Genomic DNA, 19549 nt, shown 5'->3' with positions numbered 1-19549 from the left:
TAGATTGGAACTTTATGAAAGTACAACTAAACAAGATGGAGGTAGGAACAAAGTTTTTTAATATAATAGACACTATGTATACAGAACAAACAGCTAAAATTATAATAAATGGTGAACAGACCAAAAAAGTACATATACAACGAGGAGTAAGACAAAGTTGTCCAATATCGCCACTATTATTTATGTTAACATTAGAGGCATTGTTGATTAAAATAAGAGCAGATAAGGAAATAAAAGGATTGACGATTTGAAAAGAAATTTATAAAACACAAGCATTCGCAGATGATGTAGTGTTTGTCTTGGAAGAACCAACAAAATATTTTAAATTTAATAAATTTAATTTAAATTTAATATGGGAAAGTCGCAGGATTTATTTATCTTGTTAGATTTCATCCACTTTCTTGCCCAAATGGTTTATATTGGCCATCCTTCCATGCACCCTGGTTCGATAAATGCACGTGTACTCTGGATTTCCCCAGTTGCTCTCCACTTTGATTTTTACATACTGGAATGCCTTCTCTTGTTCATTCTGAAATGTAGATGAGGGAAAAGAACAATCATAATAAAAAGCAATCGAGATGAAGTCATCCTCTTGAATGGCTCTATCGGTTTAATAGAAGAGTGCAAAGCCTATACTGTATATCTATATACAAGAGCCGGGGTGGTGCAGCAGGTAGAATGCTGTACTGCAGGCCACTGAAGCTGACTGTAGATCTGTAGGTCAGCGGTTCAAATCTCATCACCGGCTCAAGGTTAACTCAGGCTTCCATCCTTCCAAGGTGGGTAAAATGAGGACCTGGATTATGGGGGCAATATGCTGGCTCTCTTAAAAAGTGCTATTGCTAACATGTTGAAAGCTGCCCTGAGTCCAAGGAGAAGGGCGGCATAAAAATCAAATAAATAAATAAAATAAATCTGTAGACCTGTTTCCCAAATGCTGATATAACTGCTTTGGGATTGTTATTCCTCAGAAAGAAGATTTGTGGTGGGATTTTTTTGTTTTTTGTTTTGCTATGTCCCATTAGCTCCCATCAATATAGAGTTCAACATATGACCCCAATTGAGCTCAAAATTTATGTTGTTGAGTGAGAACTTTGCTAAGTGAGTTTTGCCCCATTTTATGACTTTTCTTGCCACATTTGTTTAACTAGAAACACATTGTTACTTAACAAATTGTTACGTGAATCTGGTTTCCCCATTGACTTTTCTTGTCAGAAGGTTGCAAAAGTTAATCACATGGACCCCGAGACACTGCAGCTGTCCAAATTGTGAGTCAGGTGTCAAGTGTACAAATAGGGGTGCTGCAATGGTTACACGTGTGAAAAAATGGTCATAAATCACTTTCTTCAATGCTACTGAAACTTTGAACAGCCATTAAGTCAACTGCTGTAAGTCGGGGACTATCTTTATAGTGCCACAGATTATCTAAACCAGTGTTTTTCAACCAGTGTGCCGCGGCACACTACTGTGCCGTGAGACATGGTCAGGTGTTCCGTGGGGAAATTAAACATGGGTCCCCAAACTATGGCCCGCGGAGGCCATTTATCCGGCCGGCCGCCAGCCACCTCCATCCGAATATAAACAATCCCTTCAGCTATCAGATACACGAAGAGTGGAGGCACAGGGAATGCTCACTGACCAATCACATTCTAGGATTCATCCTGACCACTAGTGATGAACCAATAGCAGGCCGCCTCTCATCCACACCCAGGAAGGTCCCCGCTCGGGCTGCCGCACAATTGTCATCGTGTGGCTGCAGTGAGTAGTTGAAGCTGCTACTCCTCCCCATGGTCCCGATTTTTAATCCTGGTCAGAACTGGAGGTAAATGTTGCCACCACTAGATGAAGCCTCAGCTGGTTATGTCTATCCTGATGGTGTATATAGATATTTGAACTATATTATTAACTATATATATAATATGTACTGTGTTAGAGGGTCATTTTGGTTGGTGGTTTGCCCCAGGATTTTGTAAATGTAAAAAATGTGCCATGGCACAAAAAAGGTTGAAAATCACTGATCTAAACTATATTTCCTCAGGAGGAGCTCAGGTTTTCCAGCTCTGGCCTAATCCACTCCTTAAAGTACTGAATTAAAAGTTGTCTGATTTTTAGTAGATGGGGCAGAAATTGGAGAGATTCTTTCAAAACAACTCCCTCTGACACAACCCCTTCGGTTTTACTCTATCCTACTTTAGTTTTACCTCTACCCCACTTCTCCCATTTCTAGTTTACCTTCAGTTGGAATGTCTGAATTAATTCCTTCTCAGTATCATACTTGAATGTTCCCAGCAGGATCTCCTCTTTTGTTTCATCATTTAGCCCCTAAAATTAAAAGGAGGGAATCAGTGTAGAAGAGTTGAATGCTGTAGCAGCCCTGAAGGACAACCTGGAAGTAGTTCTTGGCCAACAAAGTCAGGTCAATGCAGAAACAAAAAAAAAAAAAAGGAATTTTGAGTCTTGACAAGCAGGCAATCTTTTAATGGTGAGCGGAATTTTTTTATATGAAACGGGCAGAGAGCTACGGAGAGTGGTGTGATTTTTCACCCTGGTTATTGCCAGATTGTTTTTAACATGTTTATTTTATTGATTGATTGATTGATTTTGTCCACTACACAATGAGGGTTTTAGTGGGTATACACATAGTAAAATACATGATGTAGGTTATATAGAGGATATACTCACAGTAAAATATATCTAAGAAAGAGTAGAAGAGAAGATATAGGAATGTTAAGATGCCTATGTTAGGGCTTATGTCAGAAAGCTATGCTGCTAATTTTCAGCAACTCTGGTGTACTGATCTGGACTCTGACTGTCCCTGGAAGTAACAGTAGGGAAAGGGACAGTCTTTAAATGAATTCATATGGGAAGCAGCAAAGAAATTGTTAGTCATTTTCTGAATTAAAGACACCAGGGAAGGTGAGGCCATGTCATTGGATAAGACTACTTAGGGTGGAAGCTGATAGAGTTGGGCAGACATAATTGCTTGTCTTAGAATTCTACAGGGGGAATGGCCATTTAGCTCATTACTCCAAATATTGCTAGTTTATCCAGCCTCTACTGATAGGTTGCCAGTCCAGAGAACTTGGCAGTGTATTATGTACCAATCCCTTCAAAATGAGCTTTTTGAAGGGAGCAATAGCTTGCATATCCCAAATTAAGGTATTAATTAATATTTTCTTAAATTTGTATCTTACTTTTATTTGTTACAATTTAACATCTGTACACAATAATGGGCTGCGGCCTCCATGGGAGGGGGACACAGTGGGAGTTGTAAGTTCATGCACTATTTATAGAATACTTAATCATTTTTTTAATTGTCCTTCCTTCTCTAGTACCTTAGTGTGATCATTAATTGCTTTTAAAATAGGAAATAATTAAATAGTATGTTTTACCCATAAACACTTTAATCATTTTAATCATTATCTAGTTCTTAACTTTTATAGCAATTAAAGAAAATTGAGCTACTTGCCCAATCTGTTATCATACTGAACCTTATGGGTTCAGTACAAAACCTTAAAATGTTACTGTGCTCCTCAACAAATAATGCTGTCTATCATTTGTCCTTTTTGTGGCTATTCAAATAATGTGACTTAATCAACTGAAAAATAGTCATCAAGCCACTACCACCCAGTCACATGACCTTTAAGCCACCCCGGTGACCTTTAAGCCACCCCGGTCACATGATTGTCAAGCCACTCCCACCTGGTCACGTGGCAGGCAAGCCACACCCACAAAATAAACCATGCAGTGTGGCAGTAAACATTTTGGCAGCTCATTGCTATATGTTCATAATGCTCCCACCTCCCATTTTTCCCCAAGAACTCCGAGAGATGAATTGGTCTGAGGGAGAATGACTGGCCTAAACTCTGCTGGCTTTTATACTAAAGGGAGAAATAGAACTCGGAGCACTAATTTCTAATCCTTCATCTTAACCTCGATACCAGAATGGCTCCATATCCTATTTCAGCTCAATATCAAGGGCATAGTAGCCTTGGTGCTTCCTAAATTGCAGTTCTTTTAATGAACCTTAGAGGAAAGATATAAGATAAGTTAAAACAGTATTGTACTCACATAAACCAAGAAATCTTTTAAGGCGCTTGTGATTCCTTCCGAAAAAGCTATTGCTTTAGAGATGTGCTGCACTGTAACGGCTGTGAGTCGGACTTTTTCAGGCAGCTTAATTACAACTTGGCCTTCAGATCCTGAGAATGCCCAGCAGTTTCCAGGGTAAACATCCGGCTACAAACAGGAGACCATTCACATAAATAAAATGTTCAAATTGGAATCACTCTATAATATGTAAATAGATGCATTGCTCTGGGGTTAAAATGGTTTATACAAGGGACACCCCCAATTTGGTGGTGGGGTATATATGCTTGTCGGGTGGTGGGCACTTTTCACTATACACTTGTTTTATGTTGTGGGTATCTTAAAATTGTTAAAAATCAATAAAAAATGTATTCAGGTCCTGCAGATTGATTTGATGTGTGAGTACAATAATGACTTTGGTTTCTCCAGGAGTAGGGTGAACTTTATTGTGAATGTGTGACAAAATTGCTTCTGACCTCTAATCTGTGTTTTCTCTGGCTTATTAAGAGGTCAGATACACCAGCAAAGTAAACTATTAGTGGGTAAATAGAGTTTTGTAATTAAAACCGAATAATATCCCAACTAGTGTAAATTTTCCAATCATTTGCAACCAGGAAAATGTCATTCTTCCCTCATTCCTCCGTTGTAAATGAGGCATTCCCTCTTTCTCATTCTCTTTCTGTCTATCTGCCTTTTAATCTCATTGAGGGGAGTAGTGAAGAGAATGGGCAAGAAAGCACCAGGATCTCCAACATTTTTATTTTTATCCCTCTAGAAATGAAGGGAATGGATGACGAACTGGGAAAAAGGATTACATAAAGTGAGGAGAGTACAAGGTGAAAAGAACAGAGAAAGGGGATGGATGGGATTAAAGAAATATTCCCAGAAGGTTGGCAGATTTATTTTATTTTTTAAATTTATGCGTTTGTTTATCAAAAGTGTAAATAATAGCAGGTATTGATATAAACACAAACATAAGTAAAGTAGGTACAGGCAAATAGGACAATAAGACATGGATGGTAGGCACAATAGTGTGCTTATGCATACTCCTTACTAATAAACATATTGTGTGTATGTGTATTGCTCAAAAAAAATAAAGGGAACACTCAAATAACACATCCTAGATCTGAATAATGAAATATTCTCATTGAATACTTTGTTCTGTACAAAGTTGAATGTGCACAACAGCATGGGAAATAGATTGTCAATCAGTTTGATTACATAGAAGTTTGATTTACTTGGAGTTATATTGTGTTAAGTGTTCCCTTTATCTTTTTGAACTGTGTGTGTGTGTGTGTGTGTGTGTATTTATCACCAAGCATTTATCACCAGCAGCCAATGCTTCAGCAATATACAAGGGGCCTTTTTCTTCCATTCTGAAGCCCAATAATGAAGACTTCTATAGAAATGGGAGAGAATTCTCCTTTTGCTTTCCAACATAAAGAAAGCATAAAGAAGGAGAAACAGTCTACACTATAGCAATAGTACTTAGATTTATATACCATTCCACCATGCTTTACAGCACTCTCTGAGATGTTTACAACATTAGCAGCCCCCAATTTTACCAACGTCAGAACAAAGGAAAACTGAATCAACTTTAAACTGGTCAGGATTGAATTTCTGGCAGTGAGCAGTTACCCTGCAATCCTGCATTCTAACTACTGTGTAACCACAGCTTTTGCCATCATTTAAAGTCTTCTTAAATACAGCAACTCAGAACTTCACAAACTATTCCAGATATACATTCAGAAACTACATACAAAGGAGAAAATGTTGTTCTTCTCTGGAATATTCTGTTTTTGAGCTGGAGAGTTTTGTGCATCCCTCCCCAGGGTTCGGCTACTGCCTGGATGGGAGGCAACGCAGTGGAGTAGCGAAATTGGAACTCCACCCAAGAGCCCCAATTTGCACTGAAAGATGTTGAAAGAAATTGTAGTGTGTCCTGCATAAACCACGCCCACAGTGTGGTAGTAAAAAAAAATGGTAGTCCTTCACCCTTCCTCTCCCTGCTCTAAGCCAACCGAAATCCTATTATTGTAACTTCTGAACTCTGCCTTAGTTTAATGCAATGAAAAGCAACAGTTAGATTTTCAAGTGAGAACAAAATAGGCCCTGAAGAACTGCAGAAAAAGTTTGCAGAGCCATTCACAAATATGTGCATCCTTTAATTTTAAGGAAAACACTGAGTTTTCCTTAAAATTAAATCAAGTCAGATTTTATCAACATTTCGATCTGGAATACAAGATCTCTAGGAAATCCAAGGGCTATAGTGTAGGCTAGATTGAGAAGTTAAAGAAAACATCCAGAAGAAAATAATGACATGTATATAGTTATGAGATAGAAACTGGACTCGGGGCAGTACTATTTTTCTAGCTGAGAAATTGTACTATTCTTCTGAATTAACTAATAGCAATCATAGAAATACTGCACCTGTAAAATAGTTTCAGGGGGGTTGGCTGAAGAGATAAATGGAAACCAACAGTTTTCCTGGTGTAAAAAATCGAAAGACTTAGATGTCCTGTCTTTATCAATCGTGGCTCCTAGATAGACAGACAGATGATTATGTAACCTCAAGTTGTTTTCTATTTCTAGTGAACATTTAGATGTATTTTCTTGTGACAGATGTTTTTTAAAGTCTAGAATTAGTAGAGTAAAATATAAAGAGATTTCTTATCAGAAATTACATTCATTCACATGTAATTTCCCAATATTAGTTCCCGCGTAGTCTCCATGTAGATAGATGATACTTTGATAAAGGCTAGAATAACTACAGAATAAAATATAAAGAAACTTTTCATCGGAAATTAAATTCACTCCTATATACTGTAATTATCCAATAGTAATTCATCTTTTGTAGATTTTAGTGTAGAAGGAGAAAAATCTGTCAGATATGATTTCAAATCACTTTTCAAGTCGCAGTTTATGCAGATACTCCTGGCTGTGAGTTGTAAACCCAAAGCCACTCCATATTTCAGGACATTACCTGTTGACTTTTGAGCCCAGTCAGCCTTCTGTATATCGTCTTCAAAAACCTTCTTAAAAGCCAAATTGACCATATCAATAATTTCCTGCCAAGGAGAAGAAAAATGCATCAGAGAAATGGTTTATACAAATATCAGTTACATACGTTAGAGATCGTAAGTTATGAATAGAACCATAGACTTAATTCCAACTGTTAGCAACAGATACACAAATATGGACAATAAAGCATCATGTCAAAAAAGCCAAAATTTGCCAATTTGGCAAATGGTTTTTTTCTCAAGTTTGCTGAGTAAGGACAGGAAATAAATGTGCCCAAATGAATAGCCGATAAAGGAATATTAACTGGTATCTAACAATATTTTTCTATCAGATTTTAGCTAAGGAGGAATGGTTGCTGGTGCTTAAAACAGTGTGTACCACGTTTCTTTTAGATAGCATTAAGATGTTTTCATATGTCATTTAAGTATGAAAAATGATGCCTATGAAGCATACACTATAGCCAGCCCTGGGACACAGGCATTTGGGGGCTAATGTCAAAAGACAAAAATTTATATCAGTGCAGAAATCTCTATGCAATACTCATGCTTTTTAGACATAAAGGCTGGAACTTCTGTGGAGAAGAAAAGTATGTAGAAAGGAGAGGTGATTTAATAATTCTTAGAGTCATCAATCAATGCAGACAGACTATCTCATGTAGCAGATTGGAGATGTACACATTTCCTTTAAAATTTTGGTAAAGGGTAATCCCATAATTTACTATTTTATTTAATTTCTATACCACTCAACTCTCCAAAAGGAGTAATTGTTTTGTCTTCACCATAAAGACTTAAAGCATACTAGAACACCTTTTATTATAAGCATCTCTATCATGAGCAGTGGGAATCCTATGACTAGGGCAGTGGTGGCGAACCTTTTAGAGACTGCAAGCCAAAACCCACTTACTTGTCGCAAAGTGCCAACAAGGCAATTTAACCTGAATACTGAGGTTTTACTACCTAAAATCATGATAAAGGCAGAGTTCAGCTAATTGTTCTATGAAAAATGTGATAAATGCACTTTTATGCCCCTTCATTTTTTCTGCTTTTGAAATATTATGCTCAATAACAATAAAAACTTTTGTAATATCATTTCACCCTCTCCTTCCCTCCCTCTCTCTCTCATTGCCTTCATCTGTTTCTCCATCCCACCCCTCCAAAACTGGTGCTCGGTGGTGGGAATCTGGAGGCTGATGAGCCTAGGAGCAGTGCACCGAAGTTCAGCTGTCTGGCAGGGCGGCATGGCACCCCAACATAGGCAGCTCTGCAGGAAAAGCAACTGACATCCAGGAGGCCAGAAGAGGCCTAGACCAGGGGTAGGCAAAGTTGTCTCTTCTATGACTTTTTTACTTCAACTCCCAGAATTCCTGAGCCAATCATGCTAGCTCAGGAATTCTGGGAGTTGAAGTCCACATGTCATACAAGAGCCAACTTTGCCTACCCCTGGCCTAGACGATCCAGGGTTGCATTGCGGCTCTGTGTCGTAATGAATTTCAGGAGGAGAGGGACCCCATCTCCTCTATTGGGAAACACCTGAGCTATGGTGGTGAATCTATAGCATCATGCGAGAGGTGGCATGCAGAGCCCTCTCTGTGGGCATGTGCGTCATCGCCCCAGCCTAGCTCCATCGCATTTCTTTGTCGGTTTCATTTTCAAGGAAACAAAAGTTTGTGGGACTAAAAAAAAAATTCACTCAATCAATTCCAACTTTGTGAGATCTTATCCTTTCATGAGAAGTTGGAATTGATTGAGTGAATTTTTTTTTACTCCCACAAACTTTTGTTTCCCTGAAAATGAAACTGATGAGGAAATGTGATGGAACTAGGCTGGGGTGATGACGCACGTGCCCACAGAGAGGTCTCTGCATGCCACCTCTCGCATGATGCTATAGATTCACCACCATAGGTCTAGGATTGTCCAAACTTTTCCACTGGTTGATTGTTCTCCCTGTTGGGAAATTTCTCCTTGGTTCTTGGTTGCTTTTTCCCTTGATTAGTTTCCATCCATTGTTTCTTGTCTTGCCTTCAGGTGCTTTGGAAAATAGGTTGATGCTCTCTGCTCTCTGCAGTCCTTCAAATATTGGAACACTGCTTTCGTGTCATCCCTAATCCTTCTTTTCATTAGAGTAGATATACCCAATTAGCACCATCCTTGTTTCTCAACATTTTGTTGATATTGTGGCGACCAAAACTGGATGCAACATGGAATACTAGTGCCCAGTATGGAATTATAATTTACCCTTTTGCAGCAGGAAAGAAACCCTCACTCTGGTTCAATGTTTTCCCTACTGTATTTTTTAAGCATATTTGGTACGAGTGAGGCTGGGGATGAGAACAACTAACAGACTTCAGTTTTGTAAACGGGGGGAAAAATGACATTCTATGGTAGCTAATAGATGTGCAAAAGAAAATGATAATCTGGAAAGATCGAAACCAGAGAATTTCTGAGATTAGTTGCAGCTTCCTACTTTCTCCTCTCCTGATAAGTCACTTTCCTGAAGGATTTGCTTGGTGGACTGCAGGCGGCCTTCATGGAGGTTGCTGATCTCAGAATTCAGTTTATCCATTTCATTCTTAAGGTCCTCAATTTCATGGAATTGATCTTCCAGCAGATGTTGAGATTTCCTTGTAATAAAGGAGGGGAAATGGATATCAGGATTATATGCAAAACTCTGAAAAACTGTTAAATGGCAAAGCAAAAGGATACAAACCCGTTCTATTGTTGCTTCCGTCTAGTGTTGCCTGGATTTTTGCTGTAGACTAGTGTAATACAGCTGGTCCTTGACTTACAACCATTCATTTAATAAGTCTGAAATTACAGTGGCACTGAAAAAAGTGATTTCCGACCACTTTTCACATTTAGGACTGTTGCCGCCTCCCCATGGTCACATGACAAAGATTCAGATGCTTGGCAACTGATTAATATTTACGATGGTTGCAGAGTCCCAGTATTGTGATAATCTTTTTGCAACCTTTTTACAGACAAAGTCAATTGGGGAATCCAGATTCATTTAATAACCATGCTATTAACTTAACAAAGGCAGAGTTTCACTTAACCAGTGTAGCAAGATAGTGGAAAACAGGGGCAAAATTCAGTTAGCAAATGTCTCATTTAGCAACAAAAACATTTGTGCTCAATTGTGGTCGTAAGTTGAGGACTTACGACCACAAAGTTGGCCATAGTAGGCATGGTCAGCTCAACATCACATGTACCAGTGCCACCTGTGAAGGCCCTGGAGGCTCCATTTTTTTGATGTGACGGCCTCCTGCAGAACTCGGGCACCGCATGTGGCCCACCCAAGAACTGTTTTTGCCAGCAGAGGCATCAAGAAGCCAATCTTTACTGTTTACAGGGCAGTCCCGCAGGTCACATCTAAGCATCCCTCGGGCCGGATGCGGCCCATGGGCCTTGGGTTTGACAGCCCTTCCCTAAATATACATAGCCAGGAATGAATCTTTTTGAATTCAGGGGAACTTACTTCCACAGAAAGGTGGATAGAATTGCAGCTGAAATATTTTCTCCTTGGGTGTGAAAGAATGTTGCACTGTAGTCTCTAACCAAAAGCAAATGCATACTTATCCAGAGAAGACTTCCAATGTGTTTTCAGTCTTAGGATTGCCTCCAAAGGGATTGGTGTAGGCCAGGAATAGGCAAAGTTGGCTCTTCTACGACATGTGGACTTCAACTCCCAGAATTCCTGAGCTAGCATGATTGGCTCAGGCATTCTGGGAGTTGAAGTCCACAAGTCATAGAAGAGCCAATTTTGCCTACCCCTGGTGTAGGCCAAGGATGGGATTGGACAACCTATTATTTTAACCCTAATGTACATGAGATAATGAAGCTTGAGGGTTACATTCCTAGACCAAGGCATGCCTGGCTGGGGAATTCTGGAAATTTGGCAAGGTTGGGCAGCCCTGTCTTAGTTCCTGTAGTTCTAAGCCTGGCTGCATTTCAATAAGCCACATTCCCCGAGATTTGTACAGTTCTTTTCCTTTAAACCATAACTTTTCTTCCATATCTTAGGTTTGAAGGGGGAGAGGCCTCTTTCCAATGTTTTGGTTTATTGGGTGATGATTTCCAGACTTTTTTTTTTTAAAGCTTGTGTGCATTCTTGTTTTTAACTATTATATTTCGTAAATTTCCCAGTGTCATGAGATAGATTTAAGCAGTTTATACATTTAATTAATGAGTAAAGTCTTTTTCTTTAAGATATTTTGGAGGGATGTATAATAGCCTTACCAGAGATTGTTCAGCTCAGTTTCATACATTTTTGTTAGTTCCTGTTGGAAGGAAAAGAACATATATGATTCAACTTTTATATGAACAATTTGTAACGTGGACCTCAATCATAGTTAACTGTAGTTAATTTATGACCATTCTAGAATATATATATATATATATACACACACACAGTATATGCTTCTTGACTTAAATTCAATTCCATACCTCCCCAGCCAGAATTATGCAGTAAATTATAATCATATCATTTAGTGATTGCCTCAGATAGTGAGAATTTACCATTACATAGATGATGAAAAACTAACTTTGGAATCAATAACCACATTTACCTTTACAACATCATTTGGTTACCTATCCACATTGCCTTGTGCTTATCCCATACCCTCTGGTAGAGCCAATACATTTTAATTTATGTTTGCTTGTTTGTATCCTACTTTCCATTATACTGTATATATATTTTTACAAAATATCCCAACATACCTTCTTCCTCTTATTTATCCCACCTTCCACACTGCTTGGAGCCACCTCCCTTATGATACCAGGTTGCAACGCCTTGGTCCCTTCAGCCTTGAAAGACGGCATTCAAGGGGTGACTTGATCGAAGTGTATAAAATCATGCATGGGATAGAAAAGGTGGATAGAGAAAATTCTTTTCTCTATCACACAATACTAGCACGAGGGGGCACTCCTTAAAGCACATAGGTAAGAAAGCGAGGACAAATCAAGGGAAATATTTCTTCACCCAAAGGGTCGTTGGTTTATGGAATTCAGCTGTCAGCCTTGATAGCTTCAAGGCAGGATTAGACAGATTCATGGATGCCAAGTGTATCGGTGGTTATTGAAATGGATGTCCATGTGCCGCCTCTATGTTGGTTGAGGCAGGCAGGATTTCCTTGAGTACCCTTTGTTGGGGGTCAAGGGAAAGGGAGGGGTTTGCCTTCTCCTTCTGCTCAAGATCCCCATGTACAATTAGGGGGCCAATGTGTAACACAGAATATTGGACATGATGGGCTTTGGCCTGATTCAGCATGGCTCTTCTTATGTTCTTATGCTTGGGTTCACACAACTGTTTGGGGTTATATCCTAATGCTGTAAAGCAGGGATGTTAAACTCATGTTGTCATTATGTGATGTATTGTGATGTTTTTCCCCCTTCGTTAAACTGGGGTGTGGGGGTGGCCAGTGTGTGATGCAGCTGTGCCATAATTGTGACACCCCTGCTTCAAAGCAAACAAAAGCTGAAGTGAAATAATAAGCAGAATTGTGGTCATGTGATTTTTTGCTTAGTGACAGCTTTGCTGAACAACGGACTTGTAATTTGTCAATTGCAGTCACTAAACAAGGAGTACCTATTTTTGGAGAATGCAAAAGTAGAGGAGCCAAGTTATTTTAAAAAATAAAATCCAGATTTTAACTGTCACTTCCATGATGACAGATTATACACAAATTCACTTGCTGTTTTCCAGATACAACATTTCTGGTAGCCTCAAAACCAAGAAAACAAATGTGAACAGCATCTTTGATGGCCTCTTATTATCGAGCAAGGGCTTGTTTCCATTGAGAATTGTTACTGAAGAAAGGATCTTTGTGTGTGGCAGCCTTTTTGTCTTGAGGCCAAATTCTCAAATTCTCTATGAGTTTCCCAATCTGGCCCCAAACTATTTCGATTACTTCCTTTTCTGTCCCTTACATGCAATGGTGTTTACCTTTGATGACAGGCCATCAGATAATTTCAGGTATTCACAAACATTGTAAACGGTGCCTGTAAGAAACAAACAAAACTGGGAAGTTTCTACAATGAACTCTACAAATGCCTTTTGTCTTGAAGCTTCATGTCCAAGAAATTGCTAAAATTACACAGAATATTAGGAAAGATGTTCCTCTAGCATGTTATCCTCTTTTCTCAAAACTCTTCAAGAAGGACATTAATCCTACCTACACTGAAATTTGGCAACTTTATTGAACACTGGGCACGTTCTCTCCTTCCTTTTGAAAGAATAGAAAAGCTTTTTAGTTTTATAAACACAGAGTAATATAGAAGTGCATATAAGAAAAATATCACCACACACAACCATTTCCCACTACCTGAAGGAGCATTTAAAATCTCACTTTTTTCTACCGATACTTACTATTCAAACAGCCTTCATTTACTTCAACCACCCACCCAAATTGTCTCTTACAGAAGCTCTTTCAGTACTGAGAGAAAAATCTGTATCTGAGAAAAAGGTGAATGGTCATAGGATATACAATAACATGCCCTTGTTTGCAGGTTGGACACTTCTGCTGTGCAGTTCCATGCGTATTCGTCCTGCAAGAATCTGCAGTTGGATCCTGGTTCAGAGGAGCAGGAGTTGGAGCTGGGACTGTACAACAGGGAAGACATAGTCCTCTATAAATGAGTGGAAAGTCAAGGGGATGAGGATAAGGAAGTCCCAAGACCGTCTGGCAGTGAGAGTAGTGGGGGGGCAATCGGTTGGGGGTCCTCCTGCAGGAGCAGAGCAGCTGCACAGGACCAACAGAGATGGTAGCCTCTCAGTGGTGGGCTGCTACTTGTACGCCTCGGAGCTCCATTCCGCTAGATTGCGCAATTTGCGTGCAACCACTCTGATGCCGTCTTCAATATTGTGGTGACTGGCACCATCTTTTTTTTAATTGTTTTTTTGCTTCCTGCACATTTGTAGAAGCAAAATCCTGCGAGGGGATGCTCAGGTGCGCGAAATGTCATTGATTTTTTGCTTCTATTCATGTGTGGAAGCAAAAAGTCACCGAAATTGCATGCGAGCGAGCGTCCCCTCAGGAGATTTCAGCAAGTTTTTGTTTCATGCGCAAAAGCAAAATCACACGTGGGAACGCACGCACAGGCACACATCCATGACCACCCGAATGAGTAGGATGCCCGTGCAGCGCACTGGTATGCAGGTAAGTGGAACCCGCCGCTGCTCTAGACTGCCTCTGACAAGGAACGGATGAGGAGAGCAGAGTGGAGAGGGGCAGAGAGGAGATCAGCGAGGTTGCTTACAAGGAAGCAGCCCCGTCCTTCCTCAGAAGGAAAGCTGGGGAAGGTTGATTGAATCAGATGCTTGAGAAGGCGTGTCTGTCGTGAACACTTGCTTGTTTTGATGTGCTTCTTCCCAGCTTCGCTGGATCCTGTTCCTTGAATTTTGGGCTTGGTCTCAGCTCTCAGACTTTAGAATCTTGGACTATTATTTGGTTGCTGGAACTCTGTACTTATCTCCAGTGAAGGGCTACCAAAATTTTACTACCACACTGTGGGCGTGGCTTATGCAGGACGCCCTGCATTTTCTTTCAACATCTTTCAATGCAAATTGGATGCTCTGGGGCGGAGCTCCATTTTTGCTACCCCGCTGAATTCACACCCACCCCCCCACATCCAGGCAGTAACCCCACCCCTGATTATCATCTGCTTATCACCCTCGTGGGACTTTGTTTGTAAACTCAGAGTGACGGAAAAGCATTAGTGGGTTGTGATAATGAACAATAAGGAAAGCTTCCTTAGCCACTGCCTTGCCCACCTGACATGAGTTAAAACATGAACTTTTCTGGATAAAATCTGGGACATTGGGACTTCTGACACTCAGGTCGTCGACACAAGCACCTTTTTTGTTCAATCCATGAGAACCTCCTGCTATTCAGATGTTTTTTTTTTTCAAATCTCAAGTGGAAGTACTTACCATAAATGGCTGAGGCAGCTATGATGAGCAACATCAAGCATTTCACACAGTTATCCATTTGGCTTCTGTGGAGGAAGGTAGGATCATTAAAGAAAAGTCAATAGACGGGAAAATTCTTAGGATAAAAATGCTAAGGATAAGAATGGGAATTTTGATAATGGCGAAGGCCACTCAAGGGCATTGCTCGTTCTTTTCCCAACCAGAGAGGTTTATTAACAAGTCATTCTGAGGGTTGCTGCTGCTTCATGTTTTTTCTCTCTCCTCTCTTTTCCTTGCTTGATATCTGCCATAAAACAATGCATGGTGTGATGTCATCAAACAGGGTGTTTCCTTAACCCCTAGTGCCAATGGTATCACACCATACATTATGGCTATGCTAGCTGTTGCATGAGAAAGGGAAGAAACACCTAGGACAGGAGTAGACAAAGTTGGCTCTTCTATGACTTGTGAACTTCAGCTCCCAGAATTCCTGAGCCAGTCATGCTAGCTCAGAAATTCTGGGAGTTGAAGTCTACATGTCATAGAAGAGCCAACTTTGCCTAGCGCTGACCTAGGAAGATGCATCTATTGAGTTCAACCAGTTCAGTTTAAGGTGTTAGCAACATTGTTAGGTATCAGATAGGGGCCTTTCCCAAACTGGATATGCAGATATGGAATTGGAAATTGCCTGCATGTAAAACAGGTCAAGCATCAAATTCTAGGCAATGCTCAGGTTATTACATTGCTTGAGATATGGAAAAGCAGAAGTGAGAGTAAAAGAAATAGTAGAGTTGATGAAAACCAGCAAGAGGATCAGCAGAAAGACTACTTGTGAAGTAGAGGAAGACATAACATAAGCTTTCTTCCTGCAAGTAATGGAGGAGAGAGGCAGCTTGAGTCTATGCAAAGGATTCAAGAGGTCCATGGGTGTTTCAACTGGGTTGATTTCAACATGGCCAACTCTCCATAGGATGATTCACTGCGGGACAAGAATTACAGTAATATCAAAGAAATGATGGAATAGAATCACTGAAGAATGGAAAATTTAATATTTTAAAATTTATTTTACACTTGCGGAAGGCGCTGAAGACCTGGTTCTGCCAACGGGCCTGGGGAACCCAGAATGGGGTGGAGCCCATTAAATGGCTCGTGTGATCTGCTACTGCCAGGATAGGGAATGGGGTAGGGGGTGATTTTATTAGATTATCCTATATTAATTTATTTGATTCTTTTTATTAGCTTTATTGTTTCAAATGTGGTTTTATATTCTGTAAGCTGCCTTGAGTCACTATGGGTGAGTAATATAAAACAATATAAAACAAACAAACAAACAAACAAACAAACAAATAAATTGATCCCAGATTCAGTTCTTAGACCTGCAGTGGAGATAATGGTTTACTAAATACATTAAAAAAAAAACCTTCCTTTGTTTCTAACTAACCCTCTTCTAAAAAGTTGCTTTTTATAATCATCTTCTTTGGCACAATCCAGAGAATGTATGTGTTGTGAAAAGATCTAACATTTTGCTATATTTTTTTCCCTATTAACAGATTATTGTACTTTCTGCACCATCTGAAATAGAAGTTGATCCAGAAAATCTGATCTCTGAGAATGCCTTTTTCCTTCATTGGGAGGAATTCTCAGTATGAAATATGAGGATTCAAAGCTAAAGGACTTTTTAAATTTTATTCTATTTTTTCCAAATCACACAAATTTACTGCCAGGTGAAGAAGAAGAAAAATAAATGAGTTGAAGTGCTGGATACTTTCACTAGAGGTCAGTCTTACTTTATATAATAAACAGCTCGTGATTCCTTGTGGATGATTCTTCCAAAGATGCCTATTTGCTTAATTAAATGGAGAAACAGAATGAAAAAAACAAAAAGGGATTGGGAACCAAACTTTCTGCTTGGTTCCCCATTGAGGTTGCTTGTGGAAATCTGGGAGGGAGTTCAGAAATGAACCCTCTTCAGCTGACCGAGGAAATTGCCTGCTTGTGGAAGGGAACAAAGGAAGCTGTAGACCAGTCATGGTGAACCTATGGCATGAGTGCCACAGGTGGCACGCAGAGCTATGTCTGCTGGTATGTGAGCCATTGCCTTAACTCAGCTCCAATGTGCATGTGTGTGCTGGCCAGCTGATTTTTGGCTCACACAGAGGCCCTGGGAGTTTTTGGTTTCCAGAGAGCCTCAAGAGGGATGAGGGAGGGCAAAACATGAGCCCATTGGGCCCACCAGAAGTTGGGGAACAGGCCATTTTTGGCCTCCAGATGCTCTCCAGGGGACAGGGGAAGCTATTTTTGCCTTCCTCGGGCATTGAATTATGGGTGTGGGCACTCACGCATGAGCAATAGCGCGCACCCATGCTCTCTTGGCACCAGAGGAAAGAAAGGTTTGCCATCACTGCTGTAGACCATAAGGAAAATTGTACCCCAGCATACCTGTAAGGGTCCCCTTACTTCAAAGAGAAAGGCCTCGCCCAGCAATCTCTGGCACTCCACAATAACCTCTGAGTCTTTCCCTGGCTCTTATTTCACCACCTTCCTTCATCCGTTATATGTCAATTGTCAGCCTGAGTTCTAAGACGGCCAACTGCCATTTGCCCATCCACCAGCTGATTGGATGCAGAGGGAGAGAGGGAGGTGTGAAAAAAAGAAAAGATACAATAGCAATAGCAATAGCATTTAGACTTATATACCGCTTCATAGTGCTTTACAGCTCTCTCTAAGCGGTTTACAGAGAGTAAGCCTATTGCCCCCAACAATCTGGGTCCTCATTTTACTCAACCTTGAGCCTACTGAGATTCAATCTGCGAAACTCCAGGCAGCCAGTGATCAGTAGAAATAGCCTGCAATACTGCACTCTAACCACTGGACCACGGAGGCTCTTCAGTCCTCTCTTGTGTCATACAACCTATGGTTAGTGTGAAGGCGTGGTTGGATGTCACCAAAGTGACAACTTTCCCAAACTTCCTAAGTGAGTCAACGTGTGCTAGACTTCTGTAAATAAACTCATTCTGGCTTCTTTCATTCAACAGTTCTTGTTTTAAACCTTCCCATTGAAAGTTGTATTTTATCTTAGGATGGATATATGTTTATCCCAGGCATGTTTAAATTCAGTTACTGTGGATTTACCAACCACGTCTGCTGGAAGTTTGTTCCAAGTATCTACTACTCTTTCAGTAAAAAAATATTTTCTCATGTTGCTTTTGATCTTTCCCCCAACTAACTTCAGATTGTGTCCCCTTGTTCTTGTGTTCACTTTCCTATTAAAAACACTTCCCTCCTGAACCTTATTTAACCCTTTGACATATTTAAATGTTTCGATCATGTTCATTAAGTCTTTCCTGATACGTTTTATGCTTATCAGAAAAGACTTAATGAACTCGATCTGTATAATCTGGAGGACAGAAGGAAAAGGGGGCACATGATTGAAACATTTATGTGTTTGGAACCCATGCCACATCTCAGACATCAACACCCTTGAAAATGTCCAAAGATATTTCACCAGAAGAGCCCTTCACTCCTCCACTCGAAACAGAATATCCTACAAAAATAGACTAACAATCCTGGGCCTAGAAAGCCTAGAACTACGGCGGCAAAAACATGATTTGAGTATTGCCCATAAGATCATATGCTGCAACATCCTACCGGTCAATGACTATGTCAGCTTCAACCGCAACAACACAAGAGCACGCAACAGATTCAAACTTAATACAAACCGCTCCAAACTTGATTGTAAAAAATATGATTTCAACAATCGAGTTATTGAAGCATGGAACTCATTACTGGACTCAATTGTGTCAACCCCTAACCCCCCAAATTTCTCCCTTAGACTCTCCACGATTGACCTCTCCAGGTTCCTAAGAGGCCAGTAAGGGGCGTACATAAGTGCATTGGTGTGCCTTTCGTCCCCTGTCCCATGGTCTTTCCTTTCTTTCACCTATCATATACAGGTATATTCTCTTCCTTTCATATATCATCTCCTCTAAGTTCACTTTTACCCTTATATATATTACCACATGTCTATTTTTCTTCCTATGTATTTGTATATTGGACAAATGAATAAAATAAAAAATAAATAAATAAATAAATATGTCAAAGGGTTAAATAAGGTTCAGGAGGGAAGTGTTTTGAATAGGAAAGTGAACACAAGAACAAGGAGACACAATCTGAAGTTAGTTTTCTTTCCAGTTAGGTCAACGCTCAAACCAAGAATGGTGCCACCCACACAAACACACACACACCGTATTTAGCTTGCCAAGATGGTCATATTGGGGATTGTCAAGCATTTGGTCAAGGAGTGTGGAAGCAACTCTCACCTCCGTGTCAATGATGGCATGACATCCCTCCATAATGCAACTCAAACTGGGCCACAACTCTCATTGTCGGGCTGGTGAGCACGGAGGGGGGGGAACACACACACATAATGTATATGTGTGTGTCTCAGAAAGCTTTCCTTGCTGTTGAACAAAAACACATGCAGGCCTCCAGGGAAGTAGTCCTCGACTTATGCCCATTCATTTATTGATTGCTC

General features: G+C 40.1%; 1 protein-coding gene across 1 annotated transcript; it reads right to left on the bottom strand.

The window, feature by feature from the left end:
* Positions 1-382: 382 nt before the first annotated feature.
* On the bottom strand, positions 383-15094 carry LOC139159563 (sperm-associated antigen 4 protein-like). Its single transcript, XM_070736872.1, has 9 exons — positions 15037-15094; positions 13051-13106; positions 11346-11386; positions 9574-9730; positions 7073-7157; positions 6520-6629; positions 4072-4239; positions 2233-2322; positions 383-529 (listed from the first exon to the last, which is right to left on the bottom strand). The coding sequence occupies exons 1-9, from the start codon at positions 15092-15094 to the stop codon at positions 383-385; spliced, it is 912 nt and encodes a 303-aa protein (XP_070592973.1).
* Positions 15095-19549: the final 4455 nt, after the last annotated feature.

Source organism: Erythrolamprus reginae, chromosome 2, assembly GCF_031021105.1.
Source record: "Erythrolamprus reginae isolate rEryReg1 chromosome 2, rEryReg1.hap1, whole genome shotgun sequence".
Lineage (NCBI taxonomy): Eukaryota > Metazoa > Chordata > Lepidosauria > Squamata > Dipsadidae > Erythrolamprus > Erythrolamprus reginae.
This window is presented reverse-complemented; position numbering and strand designations above follow the sequence as displayed.